The 12,473-nt window shown below is 44.2% G+C and overlaps 1 protein-coding gene across 1 annotated transcript in view; it reads right to left on the minus strand.

The window, feature by feature from the left end:
- The window catches only part of LOC139391112 (BTB/POZ domain-containing protein KCTD12-like), a 36,687-nt gene extending 24,463 nt beyond the window's left edge, over positions 1-12,224 (minus strand). Inside the window, exon 1 of the mRNA XM_071138639.1 lies at positions 10,631-12,224. Within this exon, the coding sequence (XP_070994740.1) occupies positions 10,631-11,474 (844 nt within the window). The 5' untranslated portion in view covers positions 11,475-12,224. The remainder of the gene's footprint in view (positions 1-10,630) is intronic.
- Positions 12,225-12,473: the final 249 nt, after the last annotated feature.

A 12,473-nucleotide genomic window follows, 5' to 3' on the forward strand; every position in this document is an offset into this window, starting at 1 on the left:
ACCCTGGAAGGGGATAGAGAGTAGGTATAATATTACCCTGGAAGGAGAGAGTTTTTTATAATATTACCCTGGAAAGAGAGAGAGAGTATTTATAATATTACACTGTAAGGAGAGAGAGTAGCTATAATATTACCCTGGAAGGGGATAGAGTGTAGGTATAATATTACCCTGGAAGGAGAGAGTAGTTATAATATTACCCTGGAAGGAGAGAGAGAGTATGTATTATATTACCCTGGAAGGAGAGAGAGGTTATAATATTACCCTGGAAGGAGAGAGAGAGTAGTTATAATATTACCCTTGAAGGGGATAGAGAGTAGCTATAATATTACCCTGGAAGGAGAGAGTAGTTATAATATTACCCTGGAAAGAGAGAGAGAGTAGTTATAATATTACCCTTGAAGGGGATAGAGAGTAGCTATAATATTACCCTGGAAGGAGAGAGTAGTTATAATATTACCCTGGAAAGAGAGAGAGTAGTTATAATATTACCCTGGAAGGGGATAGAGAGTAGGTATAATATTAACCTGGAAGGAGAGAGTAGTTATAATTTTACCCTGGAAGGAGAGAGAGAGTAGGTATAATATTACCCTGGAAGAAGAGAGAGAGTAGCTATAATATTACCCTGGAAGTAGAGAGAGAGTAGTTATAATATTACCCTGTTAGGAGAGAGAGTAGCTATAATATTACCCTGGAAGGAGAGAGAGAGTAGGTATAATATTACCCTGGAAGAAGAGAGAGAGTAGCTATAATATTACCCTGGAAGTAGAGAGAGAGTAGTTATAATATTACCCTGTTAGGAGAGAGAGTAGCTATAATATTACCCTGGAAGGAGAGAGAGAGTAGCTATAATATTACCCTGGAAGGGGATAGAGAGTAGCTATAATATCACCCTGGAAGGAGAGAGTAGTTATAATTTTACCCTGGAAGGAGAGAGTAGTTATAATATTACCCTGGAAGGAGAGAGAGTGTAGCTATTTGTCTTTATGAATAAATATCTACCCTATGTGGTCTGACAGAAGAACATACACACACCTTGTTGAATAAACATGTTGCCTTGCAGTGCGCTATATAGGGCTCAGGTCTAAAGTAGTGCACTATATAGGGCTCAGGTCTAATGTAGTGCACTATATAGGGCTCAGGTCTAAAGTAGTGCACTATATAGGGCTCAGGTCTAAAGTAGTGCACTATATAGGGCTCAGGTCTAAAGTAGTGCACTATATAGGGCTCAGGTCTAAAGTAGTACACTATATAGGGCTCAGGTCTAAAGTAGTGTACTATATAGGGCTCAGGTCTAAAGTAGTGCACTATATAGGGCTCAGGTCTAAAGTAGTGCACTATATAGGGCTCTGGTCTAAAGTAGTGCACTATATAGGGCTCTGGTCTAAAGTAGTGCACTATATAGGGCTCTGGTCTAAAGTGGTGCACTATATAGGCTCTGGTCTAAAGTGGTGCACTATATAGGGCTCATGTCTAAAGTGGTGCACTATATAGGGCTCAGGTCTAAAGTGGTGCACTATAGTGCACCACTTTAGGGCTCTGGGGCTCTGGTCTAAAGTGGTGCACTATATAGGGCTCTGGTCTAAAGTGGTGCACTATATAGGGCTCTGGTCTAAAGTGGTGCACTATATAGGGCTCTGGTCTAAAGTGGTGCACTATATAGGCTCTGGTCTAAAGTGGTGCACTATATAGGGCTCATGTCTAAAGTGGTGCACTATATAGGGCTCAGGTCTAAAGTGGTGCACTATATAGGGCTCTGGTCTAAAGTAGTGCACTATATAGTGCTCTGGTCTAAAGTGGTGCACTATATAGGGCTCTGGTCTAAAGTAGTGCACTATATTCGGTTCTATATTCGGCTTTAGGGCTCTGGGGCTCTGGTCTAAAGTGGTGCAATATATAGGGCTCTGGTCTAAAGTGGTGCACTATATAGGGCTCTGGTCTAAAGTGGTGCACTATATAGGGCTCAGGTCTAAAGTGGTGCACTATAGTGCACCACTTTAGGGCTCTGGGGCTCTGGTCTAAAGTGGTGCACTATATAGGGCTCTGGTCTAAAGTGGTGCACTATATAGGGCTCTGGTCTAAAGTGGTGCACTATATAGGGCTCTGGTCTAAAGTAGTGCACTATATAGGGCTCTGGTCTAAAGTAGTGCACTATATAGGGCTCTGGTCTAAAGTGGTGCACTATATAAGGCTCTGGTCTAAAGTAGTGCACTATATAGTGCTCTGGTCTAAAGTGGTGCACTATATAGGGCTCTGGTCTAAAGTAGTGCACTATATTCGGTTCTGGTCTAAAGTAGTGCACTATATTGGGCTCTAGTCTAAAGTAGTGCACTGTATAGAGTTCTGGTCTAAAGTAGTGCACTATATAGGGCTCTGGTCTAAAGTAGTGCACTATATAGGAGATAGGGTGCCATTTGGATGCAGTAGCGTAATGTCTACATGGGCGAGCCCTCTATTGATGTATAATTCATACCAACATCTCTACATTGACGAGAATTGCAGTGCTGTATCTAGAAACTCAAATAAACTGAATGCTGAGTTGTATCCAAAGAACACCATACCTACTGTGAAGCATGGGGGTGGAAACATCATGCTTTGGGGCTGTTTTTCTGCAAAGGGACCAGGACGACTGATCCGTGTAAAGGAAAGAATGAATGGGGTCATGTATCGTGAGATTTTGAGTGAAAACCTCCTTACATCAGCAAGGGCATTGAAGATGAAACGTGGCTGGGTCTTTCAGCATGACAATGACACACCGCCCGGGCAACGAAGGAGTGGCTTTGTAAGAAGCATTTCAAGGTCCTGGAGTGGCCTAGCCAGTCTCCAGATCTCAACCCCATAGAAAATCTTTAGGGGGAGTTGAAAGTCTGTGTTGCCCAGCAACAGCCCCAAAACATCACTGCTCTAGAGGAGATCTGCATGGAGGAATGGGCCAAAATACCAGCAACAGTGTGTGAAAACTTTGTGAAGACTTACAGAAAACGTTTGACCTCTGTCATTGCCAACAAAGGGTATATAACAAAGTATTGAGATAAACTTTTGTTATTGACCAAATACTTATTTTCCACCATAGCAAATACATTCATTAAAAATCCTACAATGTGATTTTCTGGATTTCTTTCTCATTTTGTCTGTCATAGTTGAAGTGTACCTATGATGAAAATTACAGGCCTCTCTCATCTTTTTAAGTGGGAGAAATTGCACAATTGGTGGCTGACTAAATTATTTTTTGCCACACTGTATCTATTCCGTCTCTGTGTATATATCTATTCCCTCTATGTGTATATCTATTCCCTCTGTGTGTATATCTATTCCCTCTATGTGTATATCTATTCCCTCTATGTGTATATCTATTCCCTCTGTGTGTATATATATTCCCATCTGTGTATATCTATTCCCTCTATGTGTGTATCTATTCCCTCTGTGTGTATATATATTCCCTCTGTGTATATCTATTCCCTCTATGTGTGTATCTATTCCCTCTGTGTGTATATATATTCCCTCTATGTGTATCTATTCCCTCTGTGTGTATATATATTCCCTCTGGGTGTATATCTATTCCCTCTATGTGTGTATCTATTCCCTCTGTGTGTATATATATTCCCTCTATGTGTATCTATTCCCTCTCTGTGTATCTATTCCCTCTGTGTGTATATCTATTCCCTCTATGTGTGTATCTATTCCCTCTGTGTGTATATATATTCCCTCTGTGTGTATCTATTCCCTCTGTGTGTATATATATTCCCTCTGGGTGTATATATATTCCCTCTGTGTATATCTATTTCCTCTGTGTGTATATCTATTCCCTCTGTGTGTATAGCTATTCCCTCTATGTGTATATATATTCCCGCTGTCTATATCTATTCCTTCTATGTGTATTCCCTCTTTCCTTCTCTAACTGTGGCTTATCTGGCAGGGGAAATGAGGAGGATCCAACTGCGTGTATGGCACCCTGTTCCATATTTAGTACACTACCTTTGACCAGAGCTATATAGGAACGACATAGGGACGACATAGGGAACAGGGTGTAATTTGTTCCGCAAACACAGAGATTGAAGCTGACTGCTGAAGGCATGTTGTCCTGAAGATGCACAGGGCCTTATCTCTCTCTGGCTCAGGGACTTTCAAGGCTAAGCTACAGTGTAAGGCCTACTGTGTCCCTGGCTCTCTCTACTCCACTCTCCAGTCCACACATAGAGCACCAGTACTAATGTTGTCTGGTGCTAGAGGGCTCTAATAGCAACACTCTAGAACACTCCGGAGCACTCTATAGCTACATTCCAGTAGATTCCGGAACACTCTATAATACTCCCCCTCTCACATGTTGTGTTCTGAAGGACATGTGAAGACCGAGAAGGTGAGAAATATAATAACAGAAATAGGAGGTAGATGACACAGTGTTATGAATGCATGCTTAGTGTAACTATCTTACCGTACAAGATTCTGGACAGCATATTAAAAAAGGTAGATAAGAACCATGCATGATACAATGTCTTTATTGTACGATCATGACATGGTATTCTGGTGACTGTTCACACCTGCTCACTATATGGCTCACAACCAAACATGCTAGACTTTTCAAACCAGCTTTAGATCACCATCCGGGATAGCTTCATCGTATTTAAGTGACACTATTACATCAACAGTGTTTTTAAAGTTTTTTTCCCCCTTTATTTAACCAGGTAGGCCAGTTGAGAACAAGTTTTAATTTACAACTGTGACCTGGCCAAGATAAAGCAAAGCAGTGTGAACAGACAACAACACAGAGTTACACATGGAATAAACAAAACATACAGTCAATGACACAATAGAAAATCTGTATACAGTGTGTGCAAATGGAGTAAGGAGGTAAGGCAATAAATAGGCCAATAGTAGCAAAGTAATTACTGATGACTGCTGAGCCTCATCGTTAACCTGTAGCATGAACACTACCTTCTGAAAGTCCCTCAATGTGCTTCTGCACCTTGCAGCTAACGGCTTGCTGTGGCGTTTTACACTACGATGTGGATGTGCAGTCACTCACTGACGAGACCAAACCCACACTCATACCACCGCCTCATTAACTCCAGACTCAGTTTGGATTGGTCGGAAAAACATTCCAGGCACTGTGACAACACTATAGAGGATTCCACCGCCGTCATCCAAAAATAGACAGATCTAGAAGAGAGAGAGGCAGCACATAAAGATTTTAACGTGTGTGTGTGTGCGTGCGAGCGAGCGCCAGACTGAGAATATTTTGAGAGCTTCCGACATCGAAGCCATTTCAAATATTTATGACTTACTCACTTTATATAAAGGTTATGATTCATTGACTTGATTCATACTTAATAGACTCACTCACCTCACTTTATATAAAGGTTATGATTCATTGACTTGATTCATACTTAATAGACTCACTCACCTCACTTTACATAACAAGGGTTGAGTGGATTCATACTTAATTGTGAGAAAAAAAATTCAAATCTATTTCACACATCACACACACAAGTCAACTCCATCCAACAAGATCTCACAGTCTCGGCAAAATGAGATGTTCAGCCACGTTCTCCTGCTGCTCTGTATCGTTCCATTTCTCCAAACGTCAACTTTAAAAGTTAAAGGTTAAGTTTAGGCACTCATTCCAAATGGTTAAGGGTTTGGGATAGGGTTGAAACCAGAAATAAAAACCAGTGTCCACAACTGGGATCAAACACCCAACCTTCTGATCCAGAGTCAAGGGATTACCCAGGCCTACTTGATGCTAATAGCGCTCACTTTGCCCCTATTGGCTGGTTTTGAAGGCATTTCCTGACATCCTCAGGACATGGATAGTTGTCCAATTTCGTCGCCCACAAATGGTACATCTTGCTGTTTGAGCATCAGAGAGGGCAATGGGAGAAAAATACAGAGACTGTTGACTGTATTCAATGGGAGAAAAATACAGACTGTTGATTGTATTCAATGGGAGAAAAATACAGAGACTGACTGTATTCAATGGGAGAAAAATACAGAGACTGTTGACTGTAATCAATGGGAGAAAAATACAGAGACTTGACTATATTCAATGGGAGAAAAATACAGAGACTTCGTTTTCTCTGTTTCGATGGAAACCAGTGATCCCTGTTTGCAATCTACCTGGCCTGGCTATCACTCAACAACAACTATGTTAATTAATATCTGGTGTCTGACTGATACTAGGTTACTACAGTATATTCAGGTCTAATTAGTAATATCTGGTGTCTGACTGATACTAGGTTACTACAGTATATTCAGGTCTAATTAGTAATATCTGGTGTCTGACTGATACTAGGTTACTACAGTATATTCAGGTCTAATTAGTAATATCTGGTGTCTGACTGATACTAGGTTACTACAGTATATTCAGGTCTAATTAGTAATATCTGGTGTCTGACTGATACTAGGTTACTACGGTATACAGTTACATTTATAGGCCTGTGGTCCCTTCGGTAAAAACATGAACATTTGAAAGGATTTACTTGTGAAATATTTTATAGTCTTTTAACACTTTTCAGTTACAACAATAATAATAATAATAATATCAATGAGAGCGTACACAACTACTGAAATATGTTACCCTAGTTAGTTACTAAAACAATTCATAAAAGGATGTACAATGCAAGATAAATAACCCATTTGAATTGACAGACGACATTTTCCTTTTGTCTGCTGTATAACAAGAGGAATATGCTGACACACACCCAAAAACTGTTTTGTAGAGGTTCTGATTAACGGAGAGTAAGCTATGAAAAGAAAGTCACACACTAATTATGTTCCCAAACATTTAGTAGGTACAGCAACCGTAGGTATACAGTACACCCTGTATGACAAACATGTTCCCCCCCATTGCTGTTTGGTCTACGTTTGACTTGTGACATCGACACTGAAGCTGACATTGACGACTCAATGCTCCTGTCAACACTGTGATATCATACTCTAAGAACGCGCCATCACACTCCAAGAACGCGCCATCACACTCCAAGAACGCGCCATCACACTCCAAGAACGCGCCATCACACTCCAAGAACGCGCCATCACACTCCAAGAACGCGCCATCACACTCCAAGAACGCGACATCACACTCCTAGAACGTGCCATCACACTCCAAGAACGCGCCATCACACTCCAAGAATGCGCCATCACACTCCAAGAACGCGCCATCACACTCTAAGCCATCACACTCTAAGAACGCGCCATCAGACTCTAAGAATGTGCCATCATACTCTAAGAATGTGCCATCATACTTTAAAAATGTGCCATCATACTCTAAAAATGTGTTATCATACTCTAGCGATATCCGATAAAAGATTGATCATCCGTCAGGTATTCAGAATGTCTTCTTCACATCAAAATCACTCCGTCTACCGAACAGTCAAGGCAGTTTCTTTAACAAGAGTTTCTCTTTGTCAGGGAGAATATTCTGTACTTTACAAGTCATATAGTTTACAAGTCATATTACTAGTTGATCCATTGATTATTACTGGTACATGTTTAGCCTTTTCAGATCATTAGTGTTTCTTGGTATTGGAGATGATTCTCAAGCTTTATTTGACCTACTGAGGTACTGTTGGTTGAAGTTGTGAGGTTGTTGTTGATATGCAGACTTGCCCTGAGGGTATACCTGAAAATTACCCTATACCACTTAACCCCTCTTAACCATTCACACACTTTCTTCTGTTACTGTGGTTATAGTTGCTGTGGGTACAATTACTGTTCAGTCCTACTACAGTCAATTCCTAAAATACAACTGGTGTGACTGTACTGACGACGTGCACTAACCAGTGATTTTGCACTTATAAGAGGTGCACTTATCAGGAATCAACTGTACTACAACATTCCCTCAAAAATATGCACAATATCCATGTCCTATCCTATACGGTTGTTTAGCTGCTAGAGTTTTGGGAGAATGTCGTCCTTTGTCTGGTAATGGCGTACACCTGTCTCCTTCTCCCGGGTATACACATTACAGTCAATGAAAGCTACCAAATATCAAAGAGCTTAAAAGTGGAATACTGAACTGAATAGAAGAGTTTGGGATAGATAGATAGAGTAAAAACACATTCCAATGAGAAAAGGGATTGTCCTTCATTAATGTAAACCAGTTCCAGAAGAGGGCTAAGAGCCAAAACGCTGTGGGCTTTCAATAACAAGAGAGGCGGTATAAAAACCAAGATGAGAGGAGGAGGAAGAGTACGAGGATGGGTAGGAGAGGTTCTGTGGACATTGTGATGTAACACTTCACATCTCCTCTGGTCTTCCAGGCATGGGCCATGGACGATTAGAATTCTCAACACTCCTTCGAACAATCAAATAACACACTTCAACCACCCTATTCCCCATGTAGTGCACTACTTTTGACCAGAGCCTGCATAGGGCTTTGGTCAAAAGTAGTGCACTACATAGAGGATAGGGTGCCATTTCCGACAAACCCTCACCCTGTACTAAAACCACTCTGTACTAAAACCACTTATTTCTCTTTCTTGCAGTCAAACACACAACTTGATCTTTTCTCGCATTTTTTCCCCTTGTTTGTTAGCTTTGACTCTCGGACAAGACCCAGCGTTGTTTTTCTAGCATTAAGGATCCCCTCTAGATTGCAAATACCTGGGTTGTCCTAAAGAATATATACATGAACAGCTCGAGAGGATATTGATGGTCCATATAGATCTTCTTTTACCTTATAAGGAGTTCACTGTGCTTTTTTGTGAGACAAGGTGGCATCATGTAAGCTGGTTGTCTTCACAAGCAGAGACTTAACAAAAGGTGAGGCGTTATCTTTACAAGAAAAAGATAATCATTTTTTAATTTTACCTTTATTCAACTAGGCAAGTCAGTTAAGAACAAGTTCTTATTTTCAATGACGGCCTAGGAACAGTGGGTTAACTGGTCTAGGAACAGTGGGTTAACTGCCTGTTCAGGGGCAGAACGACAGATATTTACCTTGTCAGCTCGGGGGTTCAATCTTGCAACCTTTCAGTTACTAGTCCAACGCTCTAACCACTAGGCTATCCTGCCTCTAACCACTAGGCAACCTGCCTCTAACCACTAGGCAACCTGCCTCTAACCACTAGGCAACCTGCCTCTAACCACTAGGCAACCTGCCTCTAACCACTAGGCAACCTGCCACCTCTACACTCTAACCACTAGGCAACCTGCCTCTAACCACTAGGCTATCCTGCCTCTAACCACTAGGCTATCCTGCCTCTAACCACTAGGCTATCCTGCCTCTAACCACTAGGCTATCCTGCCTCTAACCACTAGGCTATCCTGCCTCTAACCACTAGGCAACCTGCCTCTAACCACTAGGCAACCTGCCGCCTCTACACTCTAACCACTAGGCAACCTGCCTCTAACCACTAGGCAACCTGCCGCCTCTACACTCTAACCACTAGGCAACCTGCCTCTAACCACTAGGCTACCTGCCTCTAACCACTAGGCTACCTGCCTCTAACCACTAGGCTACCTGCCTCTAACCACCTGGCTACCTGCCTCTAACCACTAGGCTACCTGCCTCTAACCACTAGGCTACCTGCCTCTAACCACTAGGCTACCTGCCACCCCATTTTAATAGTAAAAGTGCACGGCCCCTTTCCCAACAGTTTGGTCTCAGACATATAAGGAAAATAAGAAGAGGGGATGGAGGAAATTAAAGACTTTCGTTTTGTGTGCCCGGCTGGCCACTCTCTCGCTCTCTCGCTCTCATTCCTCTAGGCTGCTTAGATGTCACATTATTTGGCCATTTTAGTTCAGAGGAGTAGGAGGGTCTGCTGGAGAGATTCAGAACAAAATAGTACTTCAATCTAGGCCCTTTTCCGATTGGCCCCTCCAGCCTGCTAAAGGTACAGACCAGGCAGGACCTGAACTGGACTAAACAAGCTCTTTTACACACAGCATTGTGCTTCACCAAGGCAGATACTATATACAAGAGGAAGGACAGTACATGGAGGGTGGGGGGAGCAGTCTCTGTAGGATGGTTAGGGGGGCTGTGGTCGGGTCTCTGAGGCTTGGTGCTGGGGCAATGGTTGGGTTATAGCTGGATCAGGAGAGGGGACCGCAGAGGTGGTAAGGATTACAGCTGATGGGTGAGAGAAAAATATGGAGAGAGGGGACGGCTGGTTGGAGGCAGGGGGGCTTGACGCATGGGGCCAGGGCCCATGGAGATTGGGGCCAGGGGTGCTTGAAGCAGGAATCCAGGGCTGGGGGCTAGGGAGCACTAAGGGGGCCAAAGAGCCAGGGGGCAGGGGCTGGAGGCTGGGGTCCAGGAGGCAAGGGAATAATTGATGGATCCAGGGATGCAAGGGGGCCCAGGGCTGGATACAGGGAGACGAGGGGGCCCAGGGCTGGATACAGGGAGACGAGGGGGCCCAGGGCTGGATACAGGGAGACGAGGGGATCCAGGGCTGGATACAGGGAGACGAGGGGATCCAGGACTGGATACAGGGAGACGAGGGGATCCAGGACTGGATACAGGGAGACGAGGGGATCCAGGACTGGATACAGGGAGACGAGGGGGCCCAGGGCTGGATACAGGGAGACGAGGGGATCCAGGACTGGATACAGGGAGACGAGGGTAGAGGCTGGATGCTGGGGACCACTAGGGGGACCGGGGACCAGGGCTGATGATGACCTCACTCACGGTAGAACACGTATTCAGTGTAGCTGGTCCAGATCTTGTCGTCCGTCTGCTCGTGAGCGAAGGCGCAGGTCCCCGTGGAGTTACAGGCCACCATGTGAAACCCAGCGTCTGCCAGCTTGTCAAAGGCCTGCTCCAGGAAGGTGAATTTGAGGTAGTAGCGTGACGTGTAGCGCTCTGGGGGTCGGTCCGGGTCCCGGCTCTCGTTCAGCGTCTCCCCAAACACCTCTTTAGCCAGCGACGTCTTGCCACAGACCATAATGCGAGCAACACGTCTGAACTTGGCGTCGGTCTGGCTGTCGCGCCCCAAAGTATAGGAGCCGCGATAACCGATGGTGATGAATCCCGAGCGTTTACCGTCTCCGCTGGGGACCAGACTGGCGCAGGCGGCAGTGCCCAGCGAGGCCAGGTTGCGCCCGGTGTCGATGCCTGGCGAGGAGTCCTCCGGGTCACTCTGACAACCCTCGTCGCCCAGCGAGTTCTGCTTGCTGAGTTTGGGCGCCAGGATCTTTATGAGCTCAGGTAGGTTGAAGAACTCAGCCTCCCGCTGCAGGCGACCCCGCTCTGGGAAGTGGTCAGGGAGCACCAGCTGCTGATCTCTCATGTAGTCCAGAATATACCGGAACAGGAAACCATCTCGGTCCAGGAAGAAACGGCCCTTGGTGTCCCTCGCCAGCCCTTTGGTGGATTTCCTGCTAAACATCTCCCACAGGAGAGAGTCTGGTACGCTGACGAGGGTTGAGTAGCGAGTGATGTACACCTGGCCGCCCACGTTCAGCTCTACTACCTCAGGGAAGATGACTGCTTCCTCTAAAGGAATGCTGGGGGTGTTATCGGGCAGAGCCATGGCTATGGCCGTTCTGTTACAGAGAACTCTGCAACCCTACTCCTACTGTCACCTTGCTAGTGAGGTGGGGAGATTTGTTTCCAAGTTATAGCCTACAACTGTACACAGCAGCTCAGAATAGGTTACTTGCGTTCAAATGAAATACATTTGAATTTTAAAAAATGAGTTTTCTGAACAAAAGGGTATTTCTGAAACCCTAAAGGTGATCAGCTGATAAAAAAGGGCTTAACTACAGCAGCGCACTATTCCTAAAAGAGCAAAGCAATCACCTAAACTGCAGTTATATCATCTCAGGCCGTTAATAGCAAAACTTGACAACACGAAGGCATGTATTCTAACTACAGGTAGCTAAAACACCTTGTGTCCATGTCCTTTACGCGTAAACCAATGGAATATCCTGAATATTGCACCCGAGGATTAAAACAAAATATCCTACCAAAATCCGTTCACGCTTGCATTTCTCAACGAGTCTTGTCTATATATGGAGAACAGTCCGGAATGGATAATAGCTCACAGCAGTCCTTGATCGTTTCCTCTTATTTCGCCCGATTGTCTTGACGCAAAAATACAAAAGGTGGAACTTCAGTACAATCCATAATTGGAGGTGTCGGTTGGAGTACGGATCAGGAATAGCCAATAAAGGAAGCAGAATTCCCAGACGAAATGCGAGCTAGAGCCGTGAACAAAAACAACTCTAGTCGTGCCATCGCCGAGGGGACGACGCTATCTGTCTTTCATTCGGTAGGTTTTCTCCTCCCGTAGTAATAGCCACTCTCTTATGCCATCCCGGAGAGCTCTGCTGCTGCAAAAAAGTACCGTAAATAATCAGCCCCGTTAAACCCCACCTACCTGCCGGTGACGCGCTCTAGCTTTGCCCCGGCCCGGGTCAGTGTTTATATTATGCAAAACTAACAGTTTCACTTACAGCTATAAACACAAAAGCAGATCTTTGATTGTTTAGATGATTCATCAAATGGAATTATGAAGATGATTCATCAT

Source organism: Oncorhynchus clarkii, chromosome 31 (assembly GCF_045791955.1).
Source record: "Oncorhynchus clarkii lewisi isolate Uvic-CL-2024 chromosome 31, UVic_Ocla_1.0, whole genome shotgun sequence".
NCBI classification, from domain to species: Eukaryota; Metazoa; Chordata; class Actinopteri; order Salmoniformes; family Salmonidae; genus Oncorhynchus; species Oncorhynchus clarkii.